The 15,462-nt window shown below is 38.0% G+C and overlaps 4 protein-coding genes, 1 long non-coding RNA gene and 1 pseudogene across 5 annotated transcripts; 4 read left to right on the top strand and 2 right to left on the bottom strand.

Annotated features, from left to right (window-relative positions):
* Positions 1,326 to 2,549, top strand: LOC109947380 (F-box/FBD/LRR-repeat protein At1g13570-like; the record flags this gene model as incomplete). Its single annotated transcript, XM_020557338.1, has 2 exons — positions 1,326 to 2,135; positions 2,292 to 2,549. Coding segments are annotated over 2 exons (1,029 nt in total), but the record flags the coding sequence as incomplete, so codon positions are not given.
* On the top strand, positions 2,732 to 3,787 carry LOC109946630. The gene is made up of 2 exons (XM_020555035.1): positions 2,732 to 3,155; positions 3,287 to 3,787. Exons 1-2 carry the CDS (start codon positions 2,856 to 2,858, stop codon positions 3,329 to 3,331), a joined length of 345 nt encoding a protein of 114 aa, XP_020410624.1. The 5' UTR covers positions 2,732 to 2,855; the 3' UTR covers positions 3,332 to 3,787.
* LOC18792128 (transcription factor MYB114) lies at positions 5,540 to 6,758 on the top strand. The gene is made up of 3 exons (XM_020559618.1): positions 5,540 to 5,822; positions 5,916 to 6,045; positions 6,185 to 6,758. The coding sequence occupies exons 1-3, from the start codon at positions 5,687 to 5,689 to the stop codon at positions 6,525 to 6,527; spliced, it is 609 nt and encodes a 202-aa protein (XP_020415207.1). The 5' UTR covers positions 5,540 to 5,686; the 3' UTR covers positions 6,528 to 6,758.
* Positions 7,555 to 8,303, bottom strand: LOC109947386 (annotated as a pseudogene).
* Positions 10,970 to 11,750, top strand: LOC18791019. Its single transcript, XR_002270584.1, has 2 exons — positions 10,970 to 11,114; positions 11,226 to 11,750. It is a non-coding gene; the product is annotated as an uncharacterized LOC18791019 (long non-coding RNA).
* Positions 11,901 to 14,097, bottom strand: LOC18791469 (cytochrome P450 CYP72A219). The gene is made up of 5 exons (XM_007223179.2): positions 13,772 to 14,097; positions 13,450 to 13,670; positions 13,114 to 13,358; positions 12,654 to 13,017; positions 11,901 to 12,527 (listed from the first exon to the last, which is right to left on the bottom strand). Exons 1-5 carry the CDS (start codon positions 14,049 to 14,051, stop codon positions 12,102 to 12,104), a joined length of 1,536 nt encoding a protein of 511 aa, XP_007223241.1. The 5' UTR covers positions 14,052 to 14,097; the 3' UTR covers positions 11,901 to 12,101.

The following is a 15,462-nucleotide window of genomic DNA, read 5'->3' on the forward strand; positions in this document are numbered from 1 at the left end:
TGATTTTGAAAAGCTCTGCAGCCGGATCTTGCAGTTGAATAAAAATGTACGACAGATGAGAATCTATGCAATGCAATGTCAAACTTTTCCACGAAGCTGAGGGAACCAAAAACAGTTCTTGCATCCATAAGAGGAATAGTTTTCCATGAAGCTGAGGAAGCAAACTTTTGACATTCTGATGCACAAGAGGAATAGTTAGTGACCCATTTTACCCCTTACCATGAATTCCATCCAAAACTATGTTAATAATTTACTGCTAGTGAAGCAATTTTTGGAAAAGAAAACAAAAATTGATTCACTTTTACTGCTTGGGAAAACCATTGGAAGCTTTCTTCCTAAAGAGGGCCTTTTCGTCAGCTAGCAATCTTGCCTTTCTTTTCTATTTTCTTTTTAGTTAGTTTAACAGATTGGTGGATTGGTGTATTTATTTTTTATTTTTTATTTTTTAATCTCAAAATTTAAAGAGGATTTCAGATGAAATTGGTTTGGTTGATAGCATATGATATGAAATAATGTATACGAATATGTTTTTCGTCTTTTTTTCACATAGCCTTGTATCTTTTTTATATATTTTCTTTTTCAATTTTTACTTACTTTTTGGTGTTTTGTTTGCAGCCGTAGATTTCAAAGTAATTTAACGGCTTGTATTGTAGTAACTCAAGAAAGAAATGAAGTGACGTCGATTCTCCATCTGGCATGTGTCCACTGCTACAGTTACTGGGTGCTGAATTTGCCGTTAAGCAGCTTGTTTGGGCGGGGAGAGTTAGTTAGTGCAGTTCATAAGCTGGTGCTTCACGTTAGAGAGAGATAGCTATTTACTGTAGCAGCCGGTTTGTTCTGTTTCTTCTTCTGCTATAGGCGAGTTTTAGAGAGAGAGAGAGAGAGAGAATGAGAGCTAGTGGTCATATCGCCTCCTCACTCGGTAGTCGGTCGGTGCGGCTGCGTTCTATGGATCAAGGCCAGGTACGTATGTGCATTTTCGTTTAAGTAGGTCTGTAATTGTTGTTATGTCATGTTCTTGATTTATGATTTTGTTAATCTGGTAACAAGTTTTTGATTCTTGATCAAGCTTCTCTCGCATTTTCGTTTGCGTAGGTTTTGTAGTTGTTGTATGTCGTCTTCTTGATTTATGATTCTTGTTTTTGCTGTTGTTTTCCTTATTTTGACTTTGATTTGATATTTGTTTTCGTTTGGGTAGGTTTTGTAATTGTTGTATGTCATCTTCTGGTTAATAAATTTTACAGTGGGAGGGCGGCTCTGTTGTTTTTGTGCAATTTCGTTTGAGTAGGTTTTGTAATTGTTGTTATGATTCTTGTTAATTTTTTTTGGCTTTTGCTTTCATTATTTTGACGTTGATTTTTTCATTTTTGTTTGTTTGGGTCAAGGGTTTGGTGGATAGAATAAGTGAGTTAGGTGATGGAATACTTGGAGGAATAGTTTCTCGCTTGCCGCTAAAACAAGCAGTTGCTACTTGTGTCCTTTCCAAACGATGGCGCTACGTGTGGTCGCATACTAGAACCTTGAACTTTCACGATGACTATAGGTTCCCTGAGGAGCCGCTCGAAGCAGAGAAGCGAAAAGAGAACTACGTGAAGTTCGTCGATGATGTTTTGAAACACCACACAGGGGGACATCTAGACTATTTTCTGGCTCTTTTTGATGTGGAAAAAGATAAATCTACAAATACAACAGTAAGTAAATGGCTCGAGTTTGCGGAGAAAGCCAAAGCCCAGACAGTTACGTTGCTCATGTTGGTCGAGGGAGCATACTCTGGTAGTATGGACTTGGCCTATGAGTCTGCCCACACATTTATGGGTAACTACGAGATGATGGAGTGTAATGGTCTGACTGATATTGCACACCCTTGCAAGTACATGGGATTCCAGTTTCTAAAGTCTATCCATTTGACAGCGATCGCCACGATGGGAGAAGCTTTGAATTGCCTGTTGGTAAACTGCGGAGGGTTTAGGGATGATAAGCTAAGAGTTGTTGGACCATCAAAGCAATTGATGCACTTAGAGATAGTGAATTGCAGTGCCCAAGCACTTGAGATCAATCATCCAAACCTGGTATCATTTAGTTATGATGGAGATTATAAAACGTTCTTTCTCTCGAATGCACCTCTCCTTGCTGAGGTATCCCTGAAATATACTAGCGATGTTTCTCATTTTGTTGTGTTCTCTAACCTTTACTCCTGTCATCCTAGTATGGAGGTGCTCAAGCTGAATTCAACCCTGGTTAGTGTATTCAAATATGTGTTGGTTTTTTCCTTTTTCTTGGATTAATATATGTTGGTGCCTTACCCCTTGTTTGGTTTTCAGTTCTACGGGAATCATGGAAATGGAATTACAAAATTAGCAAATCTCAAACATTTGGAAGTAAAGATTGCAGCTGATGAGGATTGGTGTGTCCTTCTATTAGCTTCCTGCATTGAGGCATGTCCAAAGTTGCAGAAACTGGTGTTGGAGGTATATATATATTCTTGCTTGCTAGTGAAACTTCCTATTTAATTTGTGTATAGATGGTAGTTCACTCGTGTACGCTGGAGTGTTTGACATTTTCAATGTACTGATGCTATTCCAGTTCCATGATCACACACTTCATTTGTATTTTGTGCCTAACCTCTCCTCTGTATAGATTAATGCTCCCTTTTACTGCAAATTCATCCGTTGGTCAGTTATTTCAAGCCCAGTAAAATTTAAACCAAGTACAAGAAGACAAAGGCATCTTCCGTGCGGTCGGTCCACTACCAGTTGCGTCTACTTTATGTATTAAAAATAAATATGTGAAATTTTCTTGGGTAACTACTTTTCCTGTTGGAATGATAATGGTCAATAAGTCGTCAAGGAGAGGTAATGGTATTTCGGTTCTCGTTGCAGTTGACAGGTATTTTGAGACCCCAACCTGAGATAGAAATCAAGGAAGCTCCAAAAAATTTCCATGGTTCCCTCAAGGTAGTGGAAGTGAAAAACTATCGTGGTCGCCCCGGTGATTTGAAGCTTGTGATGTACTTAATAGACAACGCTGTTGGACTGGAAAAAATTGTCAACCATCCTCTCGGACAAATTAATGGCGAAGAAGAAATGGAAGAGGTCTTTTTCATGTATCGTGCTAGGGAAGAGATGGCACGAAAATTGCCTAAACATATAGAATTGGTAAGCCCCCCAAATGTATTAAGTCCTTGTGCCTGCCTTTCCCCTGTATTTGGTATATTTGGGATTTTTGTTTTTGTTTCTTTGCTTAGACTCTGTTTCTGTTCCTTACTGGTTGCTTCTGGCCTTCTCAGGATGGCCGTAATAACTTTCGGTTTGATCGTCCGGTGTATGTGTAACTGATTTCCCTTGGTTGTTCGGTTGCTGCGTCCGCCAATTGAAACTTTACAGAGGGAGGGAGGGTGGGTTACTTGAATAAAGTGTAGTGCAGGCAGACTGTTTAAATTGAAAGTTTCCTTAATGCTTTTTCGGTCAATTTGTTTCCTTATGTTGGTTGCTGTTGTTTGGCAAGTTTCCTGACTGAAGTGAGAGACTGCGTTCGTTATGGGAACTTGCTTTGTCTCCAAGGCTGATTACAAAGTTGGCTTGCATTTTAACATTCCTTATTAGGTCTAGAGCTGTTCCAAAGGTGAAAAGTGAGTTAACTCACAATTTTTCTTTTTGATCAAGTTCTGAGTGCTTAATTTGTGCTCCTTTGCTGGTTGTTTTTGACAGCCAAGTTATTGAGGAAATTGGGTTCCGTGTGCCAAAAACATGGCCATATAATTGAGACTTTGCTTTTCACATGCCCTAAATGATAACTCTTGGTTTTCTTTTCGATGTTTCTAAATAAATTAATGGAGCTCTCTCTGCTATGGTAATTGGTAATTACTGCTCCACATGCTGTGACGGGTCAACAAGCTCAATGATGATGATGATGACTAATCTTGATTTAAAGAGATCATTGTAATGTAAATGTTATTATACTAATCATGATGATCAACTCAAAACTTCAATTAGCAGTGATCTTTAGAGTTTGAATTGCTTTTCTGTTTTCTTTTTTATTGGTGGGTAGTGGTTAATTATGTACCAAAAAAAGAAGGCAATGTCTTCTACAAATGAGCACTTTCTTGAACATTTTGTTGTTTTAGATTTGTGTTAAGTATGACTTTTTTATTTTTCTTTTTTTTAACTACAAAAATTCTAAACTAGTATAATGTAGATCGCGGAGAATCGAACTCATGTGCAAAGGAGCATAATTAAGCTCAATTTCTTAGTTTAACTATAATGAAAAAAACTGCAGCAGTTACTTTTTACATAATTATGTAAACTCCATTCATTAAAATCCAACTCGCTATATGCTCTTCCAATACATGTAAATCCACAAGTTCTGTGTCTGTAAATAGATAAGAAAAAGAATACAAACAGTGCTGCAGCAGATGCCCACTTTCTACCTAATCCTAATCAAAAAGCACAGTACATACTCTGTCTAAAAAGGTCATATGATATTTTCAAAGATGTGTATGGTTTGATAATGACTGTCCCTGCAGGGAACTTGAGAAAAGAGTTGAACCTTTTTGAGCTACTGTAAGGGTCTTCATTAAAATACTAAATCTGCAAAACCCAACATAACCAATGTTAGATACCATGGTTTATTATTATTTTTTGTTTATTAAAGATTTTGCAGATTACAATTTTGTAGATGTCCCAAAAGAGTTCTCTCTTGCCAAGTTGGCTTGAAAATGGATTCCCTATGGATTTATGCAACATGTCCTGGAAGTTGGCCCCAATCTATACAAGCAAGCAAGCATGGCAGGATCCAAGTGGGTCTCTGACTCCTTCAGTCTGCTAAGAAGAGAGGGTAGGTGGCTTTCTGGCCCATTTCTTTCAAATTTTTTTTATAATTTTTTTAAAATTTTAAGTTTTTTTCATGGTCTAGAATGTAGACAACAAAAAGAGAATAAAAAAGCATGATGAGGGCACAGAATTTTGTGACTCGAAAACATTGGGTCATGTGGGTTGTAAGGAGAATGGGACATCATCCTACTTCTCTGAAGAAAAGAAAGAATCCAATCAATCCCTGCAATGTGTTTTCCAACTTTTGGGTTTGTACTTTGTTATCTTTATGATTATAAAACACAGAGTGTTCTTTTTATATCATGCAATTTGACTCTAGTTTTGATCACTAAATTGGCTAGCTTGTTGTCCTGATCAAAGGCTAATAAACTTTCAGCGCTTTTATCATTCTCTTGTCTGGGTCCACTTGGATCACAGAACATATCACATGCGTATAATCTTTGTATAATGCAATATGGCAGCATTACCTATGTATAATCTTTGATTGGACAATCTGGGCCATTAGATCTGCAGAATGTTTATAATTGGTTGAATTCTCATGTGTACAACATGTGTGTGTATATTGTACACAAAAATTTATCGTTCTTCAATCATCAATCCACGTAGATGCCTTGGGGAAAGATTTGCAATCTCTTAATACAGTCCTACACTGTTCTGTTCATGTATATATAAATATAAAGTTAGCTGGCGTTGAAATTTTTCGAGGAAAGGTAGCTAAGAAATAAGAGGCGAAACAAAACCACCATATCCTCACCACCACTCTCTGGGCCATAAATACACCTCTGAAAGCTTAGTATAAAACTTCGAGCTTCCTCTCTTGGTAGTGGTTCAAGTGAGCTCAATTGCCTTAGTTTGCAATGATTCCATTGAGCAGACGAAGTACAAGGAAAGAAGTAAACAGAGGCTCTTGGACAGCAGAGGAAGACCAGAAACTGGCTCAAGTTATTGAAATCCACGGTCCAAAGAGGTGGAAGTTTGTTGCAACCAAAGCAGGTTCATTTTCAACACACACATATAAACATGTCCAAAGTCTATTTCTTTTTGTGGATATATTAATATAGCAGGCTTCATTTCTGGTTTTTGCAGGTCTTAACCGATGTGGGAAGAGTTGCAGGTTAAGATGGATGAACTATCTGAGACCCAATATTAAGAGAGGCAATATATCAGACCAAGAAGAAGACTTGATACTTAGGCTTCATAGGCTCCTAGGAAACAGGTGAGCTTGCCCAAGTTCTATTTTTTTTTATTTTTAAAATCAATGATTTCTCCATAATTTCGATTCTTTGATCTTTTCATGTTGATAAAACATTTGGGTTGGCAATTTTATGAATTGGGTACCTGTTTGTTGAATTAAGGTGGTCATTGATTGCTGGAAGACTACCAGGTAGAACCGACAATGAGATTAAGAATTATTGGAACTCCCATTTGAGCAAAAAGATAAAGCAGAGAGAAAGACAAAACAGAGCAGTCTCAAAAGCAGAACAAGAGTCCTCTGACACTAAGAATATCCAGATAATGGAGATGAATGCTCTGACAATTGGAAGAGAAGATGCCTCCAAATGTGAGCAGAGCTTCAAGTCTGGCTTCAATGGAGATGAGTTTTTTGACTGCTCAAGTGATGAAGGGCCTTTGAACTTGGAATGGATGAATAAATTCCTTGAAATGGATGAGAGTTGGTTTACTTTGCATGACATTTAAGCTTTGTTTCTTCTTTTTTTCCCCTTTTCTTTTTCTGGTTATTGCATTTGTGAGGCCTTTTGCTAATTCTAGGAAAATCCCACTTCATGTTTGTTCCTTCTGTATCTATTTTCCACTCTGTGAGGTTCTTTTTCCTTGAATTAACAAAGCATATGTTGGTGTGACAATCTTTATATGTTATTTCAGAATGTTCACATTTGTGGAATTGCTACTAGAACTGTTTTAGCCCAATTCAGAAATCTTGCAGAGAAGGAAGTGGTAGATTTCTTGAGTTTAATCAGATTGACAGACCAGAACCAATTATAGGTTTTGGAAAAAGTGACATAATTTCACTGTTTCAGACCTGAAACGTGATAAAGAGATAAAAGGCTGCATAAAATGTCGGCTATTTAATTAATTCAGTAACCTTTTGTCTTCTTGTGGTTTGGTGAAATAACAGAATTCCAAACTCAAGATTGAAAACTAGTCTTATTATAAGTAAATGGATGTGAGAAATTCACATTTACATGAAGATCCACCCTTTTTATTTATGCAAATACATATTCAAATCCACCAGCTTCTGCTTCACCATCTTAAATTCTGTGAAGTATAATTGGGGCTCCATGCTGTGGCTGAAGGGTCATGCCCATGATTGGAGCATGAATGTAAGAGGGTGAGAGCTCAAAAGAGAAATGTTGAAGAATCATAGCCAGAGCCATCTTTGCTTCTATTACAGCAAAAGTTTGGCCCAAACAAATTCTAGGGCCCCAACCAAATGGATAGAATGCAAATTGATCCTTTGATGCCTTGGCAGCTCCTTCAGCAAATCTCTCCGGGTTGAATTCCTCAACCTGCTCACCCCAATATTTTGGATCATATTGGAGAAACAGAGTCACCAAATCATTGGAACCCACTTCACCATTTTCCATGGCTTGCTCTTTTCTGCTAATCATACCCCTTATTGTTTTGATTTCATTGTCCAAGTTGTACCTCATCTTCTTCTTTTTAGTGGGTATGAATCTGTACAGAGAGAAAACTAGCATAAAAATAACTTAAAATAAACTACTATTAATATTCAATGGTAGTTTAAATTATCATTGTCAACTTATAATAAAGTAGCACCACACATCTTAAACCTGGGAAATAGAAACTATAATAGGCTTCAACCACTAAAACAACTTGCTTCTTTTGAAGTTCAAAATCTTCTTCCCTTCTTCAAAGCTGCTTCCAAAGGCGGTTCGATTCGAGCTATAACATCACCACCAAGATTTTGAAACTTCAAAATCCATTACATATGATCCTTGAACACCAATTGAGCTTTCCCATCGATTGATCAGGCCAGAACAACTGGTCATAAATGCAGGCACCATCCCCTGTTTTTTTCCCAATTGGTTAAAGTAGGGTTTAAATTGATATCACATATGATATGATGTTGTGGCTTCTAAGAGCATATTCAAAGGAGGTGTTAAATTCAACCTTGCAATTTTAACATGTAGAAAAAAAAGGAGAGACTCGCTCCAACCAATTTTTAATTAATTATTGACATATGCACCTTTAATTTCTCAAGATGGAAAGCAGGAGTTATGAACCTTCGGCGTTTGGCCCATTGGGGTCTCCTTCCAAGGTAGAGACACCCAATCGCAGAAGATTGACAAGTGGGTTCAGTGGTGGCTTTATAATGTCCCCACTGTTGTCTGCTAATATCAACTTGGTCAGCCCTGGCTCTGCAACTATCAGCCTGGGCCTTGTATCAATCCACCACAAACTCACTTTCCCAAAACAACTTAAAATGTCAAATTACAATCATACATGAAATCTCAAATTGTATGTGTGTATGTGTGTATATATATAGCTATTGCTTGCGGCTTGCCATAATTTTGGACCTTTTGATAGAAAAGTGGGAAGACACGTGGAGCAATCTGGTGCTTGAGGGACATGGGTTTGGACCTGTTGGAATTTAGTAGAAGGTGCGATGTGTGTTGCTCTGATGCCATTGTTGGTTTATGTGGTGAAGGGGTTTAGGACAATAGACAATAGTTGAAAACAAAGTGATTTTATTAGATTGGAGGAGAACAGTATATAGCTTGGGGTATGCTAATTGGCCTCCTTAATTTTTTGGCTTATTGGCCATCACACTTGCTTAGATTAGTTTGGACTATTTGGCCCTTCACTTAGATTAGTTTGAGCTATTTGACCCTTCACTTAGATTAGTTTGAGCTATTTGGCCTTTCACTTGGATTGGTGAGCTTATTGGCTCTCAACATTGCTTTCTTTGGGTAGCTCTTGGCTCCCTTAGTTTGGGAGTTCTTTTTGTTGACTCCTCCCACATACATTGGGAGTTGATTGGCTCACTCCACTCCACTTTGGAAAGGCTACAAGTCCTTTTATAGATGAGAGTAGCCGACATAGACATTCTCCACCGACTTAATCTATTAGAGCCATTCCAACCAGGAGCCCAAGCCTCGGGCTGGGTTGGCCCGAGGGCAAGGCTGGCCTAAACTCCAGCCTGAGTTTTACCATGACGTTAGCGCTACAGTGCCGCTACAATCCACGTGTTGCACTTTGGGCTCTCCGATCAGATTTTTTTTTCCAATCCAACGGCAGCCAATTTTTGTGCAATAAAAAAATGAAAATTTTTAAAAAAAATACCAAAAAATTACTAAATTTTTTTTCTATAAATACCAAAATTTTATCCAATTGAGATATGAATTTTATAATAAATATTGACACGTACGAACCCAAAAATCTTATCCGAAAATATTATTCAAATTAATTGTTTAGGTAAACAAATTTTTGAAAAAAATAAAAAAATAAATAGTATTTGCCCTTTGCCATGGCAACGGGTTGAAACACACATTGCTTTTTGCAAGGGCAGCCACTATTCACATGAATAGTAGTTGCCCTAATCCTCCCCTTGCCATGGCAAAGGACAAATGGGTGAAGTTGCTCTTAACTCCAGGCACAAGTGTGTGGCTTTCTAGAATAATCTTCAAACTTGCATATAGTTGCCGACTTTACTCCAACCACAAGTGTGTGGCTTTCTCTAAATAATTCTCCAATAGTTTAGGCTCGTCTCAAAGCTTCTAGATTTCTCCACACATTTCTTTAGCACAAATGTGCATTAATTTCAACAGGACCACGCTTCCTCGCTGGACATTTTGATCTCTTTCTTGTAATCATGGAAAAGCTTGTAAGTTCTGCCTTTGATCCCTTGCTGCCTTCACTGCTTCTCTAAGAGCAATTTCATCCATTTGCCCTTTGTCATGGTAAGGAGGGGACTAGGATAGTTACTATTCAAGTGAATAGTTGCTGCCCTTGCAAAAAGTAATGTGTGTTTCTACCCATTGTCATGGCAAATAACAAATACTATTCATTTTTTTGTTTTTTTTCACAAATTTGTTTACCTAAATAATTAATTTGGATAATATTTTCGGATAAGATTTTTGGGTTCGTACGTGTTAATATTTATTATAAAATTCATATCTCAATCGGATAAAATTTTCAAATAAGATGATAAATAAAAATACAATTTAAAAGTGAATAAAATGTTGAGTAAAAAGTGAATAATAGTAGAAGTAGAAGAAAATGTATGAGGATTTAGTGTTGAAAGTGAAGAGTATTCGTAGCTATTTATAGAAAAAAAAATTCCATAATTTTTTTGTATTTTTTTTATAAATTTTTTTTTTGAATTTTTTCATAATTTTATAGCAAAAAAAACCCCAGCCGTTGGATTAAAGGAGAGCAGGCGATCGAAGTGCCCAGACGACGACACAGCACACGTTGACGTCATCTCCCCCCTCGGGCTCGAACTCAGACAAGAGCTGCTTTCGGACCAGCCCGTCTTCATGGGTCCCGCCTCTAGTTGGGGCAAAAGTGGCCTGCTGGAATTGGATTTTTTGCTTGTACTCCCCCCAGCCTCGGGCTTGGCCTAATCGATGGAGTTGCTCTAAGCTTTTGGGTCTCAGCCAATAGACTTGAACAACTCTCCCAAAAGAATACAAAATTAGAGAAACCAAAGAGAATATCAAAGTTTTGATCAAAACATAATCTTCCATTTTTGCTTTCTTGTGTTAATTTGCTGCTATGAAACTAAAGCTAGCTTGAGGAACTGAGAAACCAAAGTACTGATGTATTTATAGGCACATACATGGGATGAGTGGCTGATATTTTTGACACAAAAATGCAAAACCCACGTACTTTTGACTCTTCATTATTGGAATCATAGACAAAATCTGGTGTCACATTTTTTTTTTCCTCGAGAACCAAGTTTTTTTTCTTCTTGATATACGTGAGGACCAAGTTTCAACAAGTTACAAAAGTGCTTTCATTTTCAGACGTGACTCCGAGGACAAGTAGTTGAGACAAAAAAGAGGTCAATGATTAACGTGTGCTCTCTCCATGCCTTGGTCCCCAAGAGCGAAAGAATACTGTATAACTAAAAACACATGACCTAGATATAGAAATCTCAATTTCTGGTTTTTGAAGGTCTTGACCGATTTGGAAAGAGTTGCAGTTTAAGATGGATGAACTATCTTAGACCCAATATTAAGAGATATCAGAGCAAGAAGAAGACTTGATACTTAGGCTTCAAAGGCTCCTTGGAAACATGTGAGCTTGCCCATGTTCTAGTTTTTGAACAATGTTTTCTCATTAATTTAGATTATTTCATCTTTTCATGTGTATAGAACATTTGGGTTGACAAATTTATGAATTGGGTAGCTATTGAATTAAGGTGGTCATTGATGTTGGAAGGCTACCAGGTAGAACCTACAATGAGATTAAGAATGACTGGAACTCCCATTTGAGCAAAAAGATGAAGCAGAGAGAAAGACAAAACAGAGCAGTCTCAAAAGCAGAACAAGAGTCCTCTGACACAAAGAATATTAAGGTAATGGAGGTGAATGCTCTGACAATTGGAAGAGAAGATGTCTCCAAATGCAAGGATAGCTTCAAGTCTGGCTTTAATGAGATGAGTTTTTTGACTGCTCAAGTGATGAAGCGCCTTTGAACTTGGAGTGGACTGTGGATGAATCAATTCCTTGAAATGGATGAGAGTTGGTTTACCTTGTTCCTTTCTTTTTTCCCCTTCTCTTTTTCTGGTTTCATGATACTTCTTATTATTGCGTTTGAGGCCTTTTGCTCATTCTAGGAAATTCCCACTTCGTGTTTGTTCCTTCTGTTTTTATTTTCCACTCCGTGAGGTTTTTTTTCCTTGAATTAACAAATCATATGTTGGTGTGTCAATCCTTTTATGTTATTGTAGAATGTTCACATTTATGGAATTGCTACTAGAACTGTTCGGCTATAACTCAGAATCTTGCAGAGATTTCCTGAGTTTAATCAGATTGATAGACCAGACAAGACATCCTGGAACGTGATAATGTGATAAAAAGCTGCATAAAATATCGGTTATTTAATTAATTCAGTAACCTTTTTTCTTCTTCTTGTTTGGTAAAACAACAGAATTCCAAACTCAAACTGAAAACTAGTCTTATTATAAGTAAATGGATGTGAGAAATTCACATTTACATGAAGATCCACCCTTTTTATTTATGCAAATAAATATTCAAATCCACCAGCTTCAGCTTCACCATCTTAAATTCTGTGAAGTATAATTGGGGCTCCATGCTGTGGCTGAAGGGTAATGCCCACAATGGGAGCATGAGTGTAAGAGGGTGAGAGCTCAAAAGAGAAATGTTGAAGAATCATAGCCAGAGCCATCTTTGCTTCTATCACAGCAAAAGTTTGGCCCAAACAAATTCTAGGGCCCCAACCAAATGGATAGAAGGCAAATTCATCCTTTGATGCCTTGGAAACTCCTTCAGCAAATCTCTCTGGGTTGAATTCCTCAACCTGCTCACCCCAATATTTTGGATCATATTGGAGAAACAGAATCAGCAACACAAATTCAACCCCAGCTGGGATGGAAAGGCCTCCTATATTGGTTTTCTTTTGGGTGTGCCTATATAGAACAGTCACAGGTGGATATAACCTCAGAACTTCATTCAATATCATAGATACCTGCAAAAGGAAAATTCAGGCAACAAATTGCTAGAAAACATTTTGGTTTGAATTGATGTTCGTAACACTATTTATCATCACTAAATATAGTACATGTAACATTAATCGTGCGAGAAAACGACTTACAATCTTGAGGCGATTTATGGCACCCAAATCAGGTGTTTCCTTTCCACACACACGTAGGACTTCTTCTCTTGCTTTCTCTTGCCAGCTTGGATGCATAGACAAGACAATCATAGTCCAAGTGAGCCAGTTGGCTGTGGTCTCTTGGCCAGCAAAGTAGAAGAGCTTGCACTCTTCTATCACATCCTCAATTGTCATACTGTTCTGCTCTTGTTCTTTGCACTGTAAGAGTAAACCCAGCAAATCATCCGAACCCACTTCACCATTTTCCATGGCTTGCTCTTTCCTGCTGATCATACCCCTTAATATTGCTTTGATTTCATTGTCCAAGTTGTACCTCATCTTGTTCTTTTTAGTGGGTATGAATCTGTACAGATAGAAAACTAGCATCAAATTAAAACAACTTAGAATAAACTACTTTTAAAATTCAGCTGATACTTTAAATTAATGCCAATGAACACACCTTAAACCTGGGAAATAGAAACCATAATAGGCTTCAAGCACTAAAACAGCTTGCTTCTTTTGAAGTTCAAATATCTTCTTCCCCTCTTCAAAGCTGCTTCCAAATGCTGTTCTAGCTATAACATCCCCAGCAAGATTTTGAAACTCTGGTGCCACATCTACTTCGCATGATCCTTGAACACCAATTAAATTTTCCCACCGATTGATCAGACCAGAAGAACTGGTCACAAATGCAGGCACCATCCCCTGGTTATTATTATTATTTTTTTCAATAATGTCACATATGATATGATGTGAATTGTGAGAATTTTTAATTAAATATTGATATGATAGGTACCTTTAATTTCTCAAGATGGAAAGCAGGAGTTATGAGCCTTCTGCGTTTGGCCCATTGGTCTCCTTCCAAGGTAGAGACACCCAATTGCAGAAGATTGACAAGTGGGTTCAGTGGTGGCTTTGTAATGTGCTCACTCTTGTCAGCTAATATCAACTTCATCAGCTCTGGCTCTGCAACTATGAGCCTTGGCCTCGTTTCAAACCATCCCAAACTCACTTTCCCTAAACAAATTAAAATGTCACCACCATTATATCATCAATCACAATCATACATGAAAAATCTCAAATTGTATGGGAAAAGATAATATATAGTTATTGCTTGCCGTAGTTTTGGACCATTTGATCGAAAAATGGGAAGACACGTGGAGCAATCTGGTGCTTGAGGGACATGGGTTTGGACCATGCTTCCTCGCTGGACATTTTGATCTCTTTCATGTCATCTTGGAAAAGCTTGTAACTTCTGCCTCTGATCCCTTGCTGCCTCAACTGCTTCTCTAAGCTTTTGGGTCTCAGCCAATAGACTTGAACAACTCTCCCAACAGAATACAGAATTAGAGAAACCAAGGAGAATGTCAACGTTTTGATCAAAATATTATCTTCCATTTTTTCTTTTGGTTCTCTTTCTTGTGCTAATTTGCTGCTATGAAACTAAAGCTGGCTTGAGGAACTGAGACACCAAAGTACTGATGAATTTATAGGTCCCTCTCTACACGGGGGATGTGTGGTTGATATTTTTGACAAAAAAAAGTAAGCAAACCCCACGTAGGTTTTTAGTTTTGACTTTTCATTGTTGCTGCCCCCACCATGAATAGAATCGTAGACAAAATCTGGTGTCATTTTTCATTTTTCTTGAGGACCAAGTTTCAACAAGCAACAAAAGTTCTTTCATTTTCAGTCTTGACTGACCCACGGGCAGCAAATGAATGCCGACTTTGAAGATAAGTATCTGAGACAAAAGACAGGACAATTATTAATAAAGTATGCTCTCTGCGTGCCTTGGTCCCCGTGAGCCGAAGAATACTAAAAACACATTGCAATTTATGAAGATGTGACCTCAAATAAAAAGAAACGTTGAAGAACCTACTTGGTTCATTTTCATGGTCTCCCCTCCCCTTCTTTAGTGGGCCTTTAGGCTCTAATGTAGCTAAAGCTCGGGCCAGCCCACCTTGGTCTTTGCTGTTTCGGGCGTTGGCCCACCATTAATTTAGGTCTTTGGGTCCTTGTTTGGTGAACAAATCAGTTTAGGATTTGGGTTTTTTTTGTAATTTCTAATACAAGTGATATTAGAGAAGGGAGAAATCAAACTTAGGATTTTGGATGAGATAAATACTCTTAATCACTTGACTTACAAGTCTCTTGCAACATATATTGAGTAGATTTACCATGTTAACCAATTGGAATAACCCATATAATGTAATTTATAGGAAAGAAGATTCAAACTTTAGTACAAAAATCCGGAGCAGATTCACTGTCGTAACCAATTAACCCAATCCACGTCTGAAATTGTAATCCAATGGTCCCGTAGGTGATTGGTTTGGTTTGTGAACTTTTGTCGCGGAGAATTAGACAATCATTGTGGGAAGTTGGAAGGGAGTGAGGGAGAAGAGAGCTGTTGTAACTCGTATGGTGGCGTCTATAGATAGCCGTATGTCAATAATGCTACTACTTTGTCAACTGAGCCTTTGCCAATTTTAAACTCTGGCCGTTGGATGATATTCGAGATCCGTACCGGACAGAGAATTAATGGTGGAGACAACTCGACAACAGGACAACGCGTACTCTACTCTTCACGTGAACAACAATACATCGTATGCTTCCAAAAGGATGTCTCTCACTCTTTCATGTCGTCGTCGGACATATTATTTCAGATTGGAACACGTGTCTCACTGGGCCCCGCATGAGATTTCCTGCAGTGCATGCTACACTACACTCCGCTCCTCTCCAGTCTATTCCCCTCATTTAATACCGCAGCGACAGCAAGCATGGCCATCGAGGAATAATACAAGGAAACCAA

The sequence above is a fragment of the Prunus persica genome, chromosome G1 (genome assembly GCF_000346465.2).
Source record: "Prunus persica cultivar Lovell chromosome G1, Prunus_persica_NCBIv2, whole genome shotgun sequence".
NCBI classification, from domain to species: domain Eukaryota; kingdom Viridiplantae; phylum Streptophyta; class Magnoliopsida; order Rosales; family Rosaceae; genus Prunus; species Prunus persica.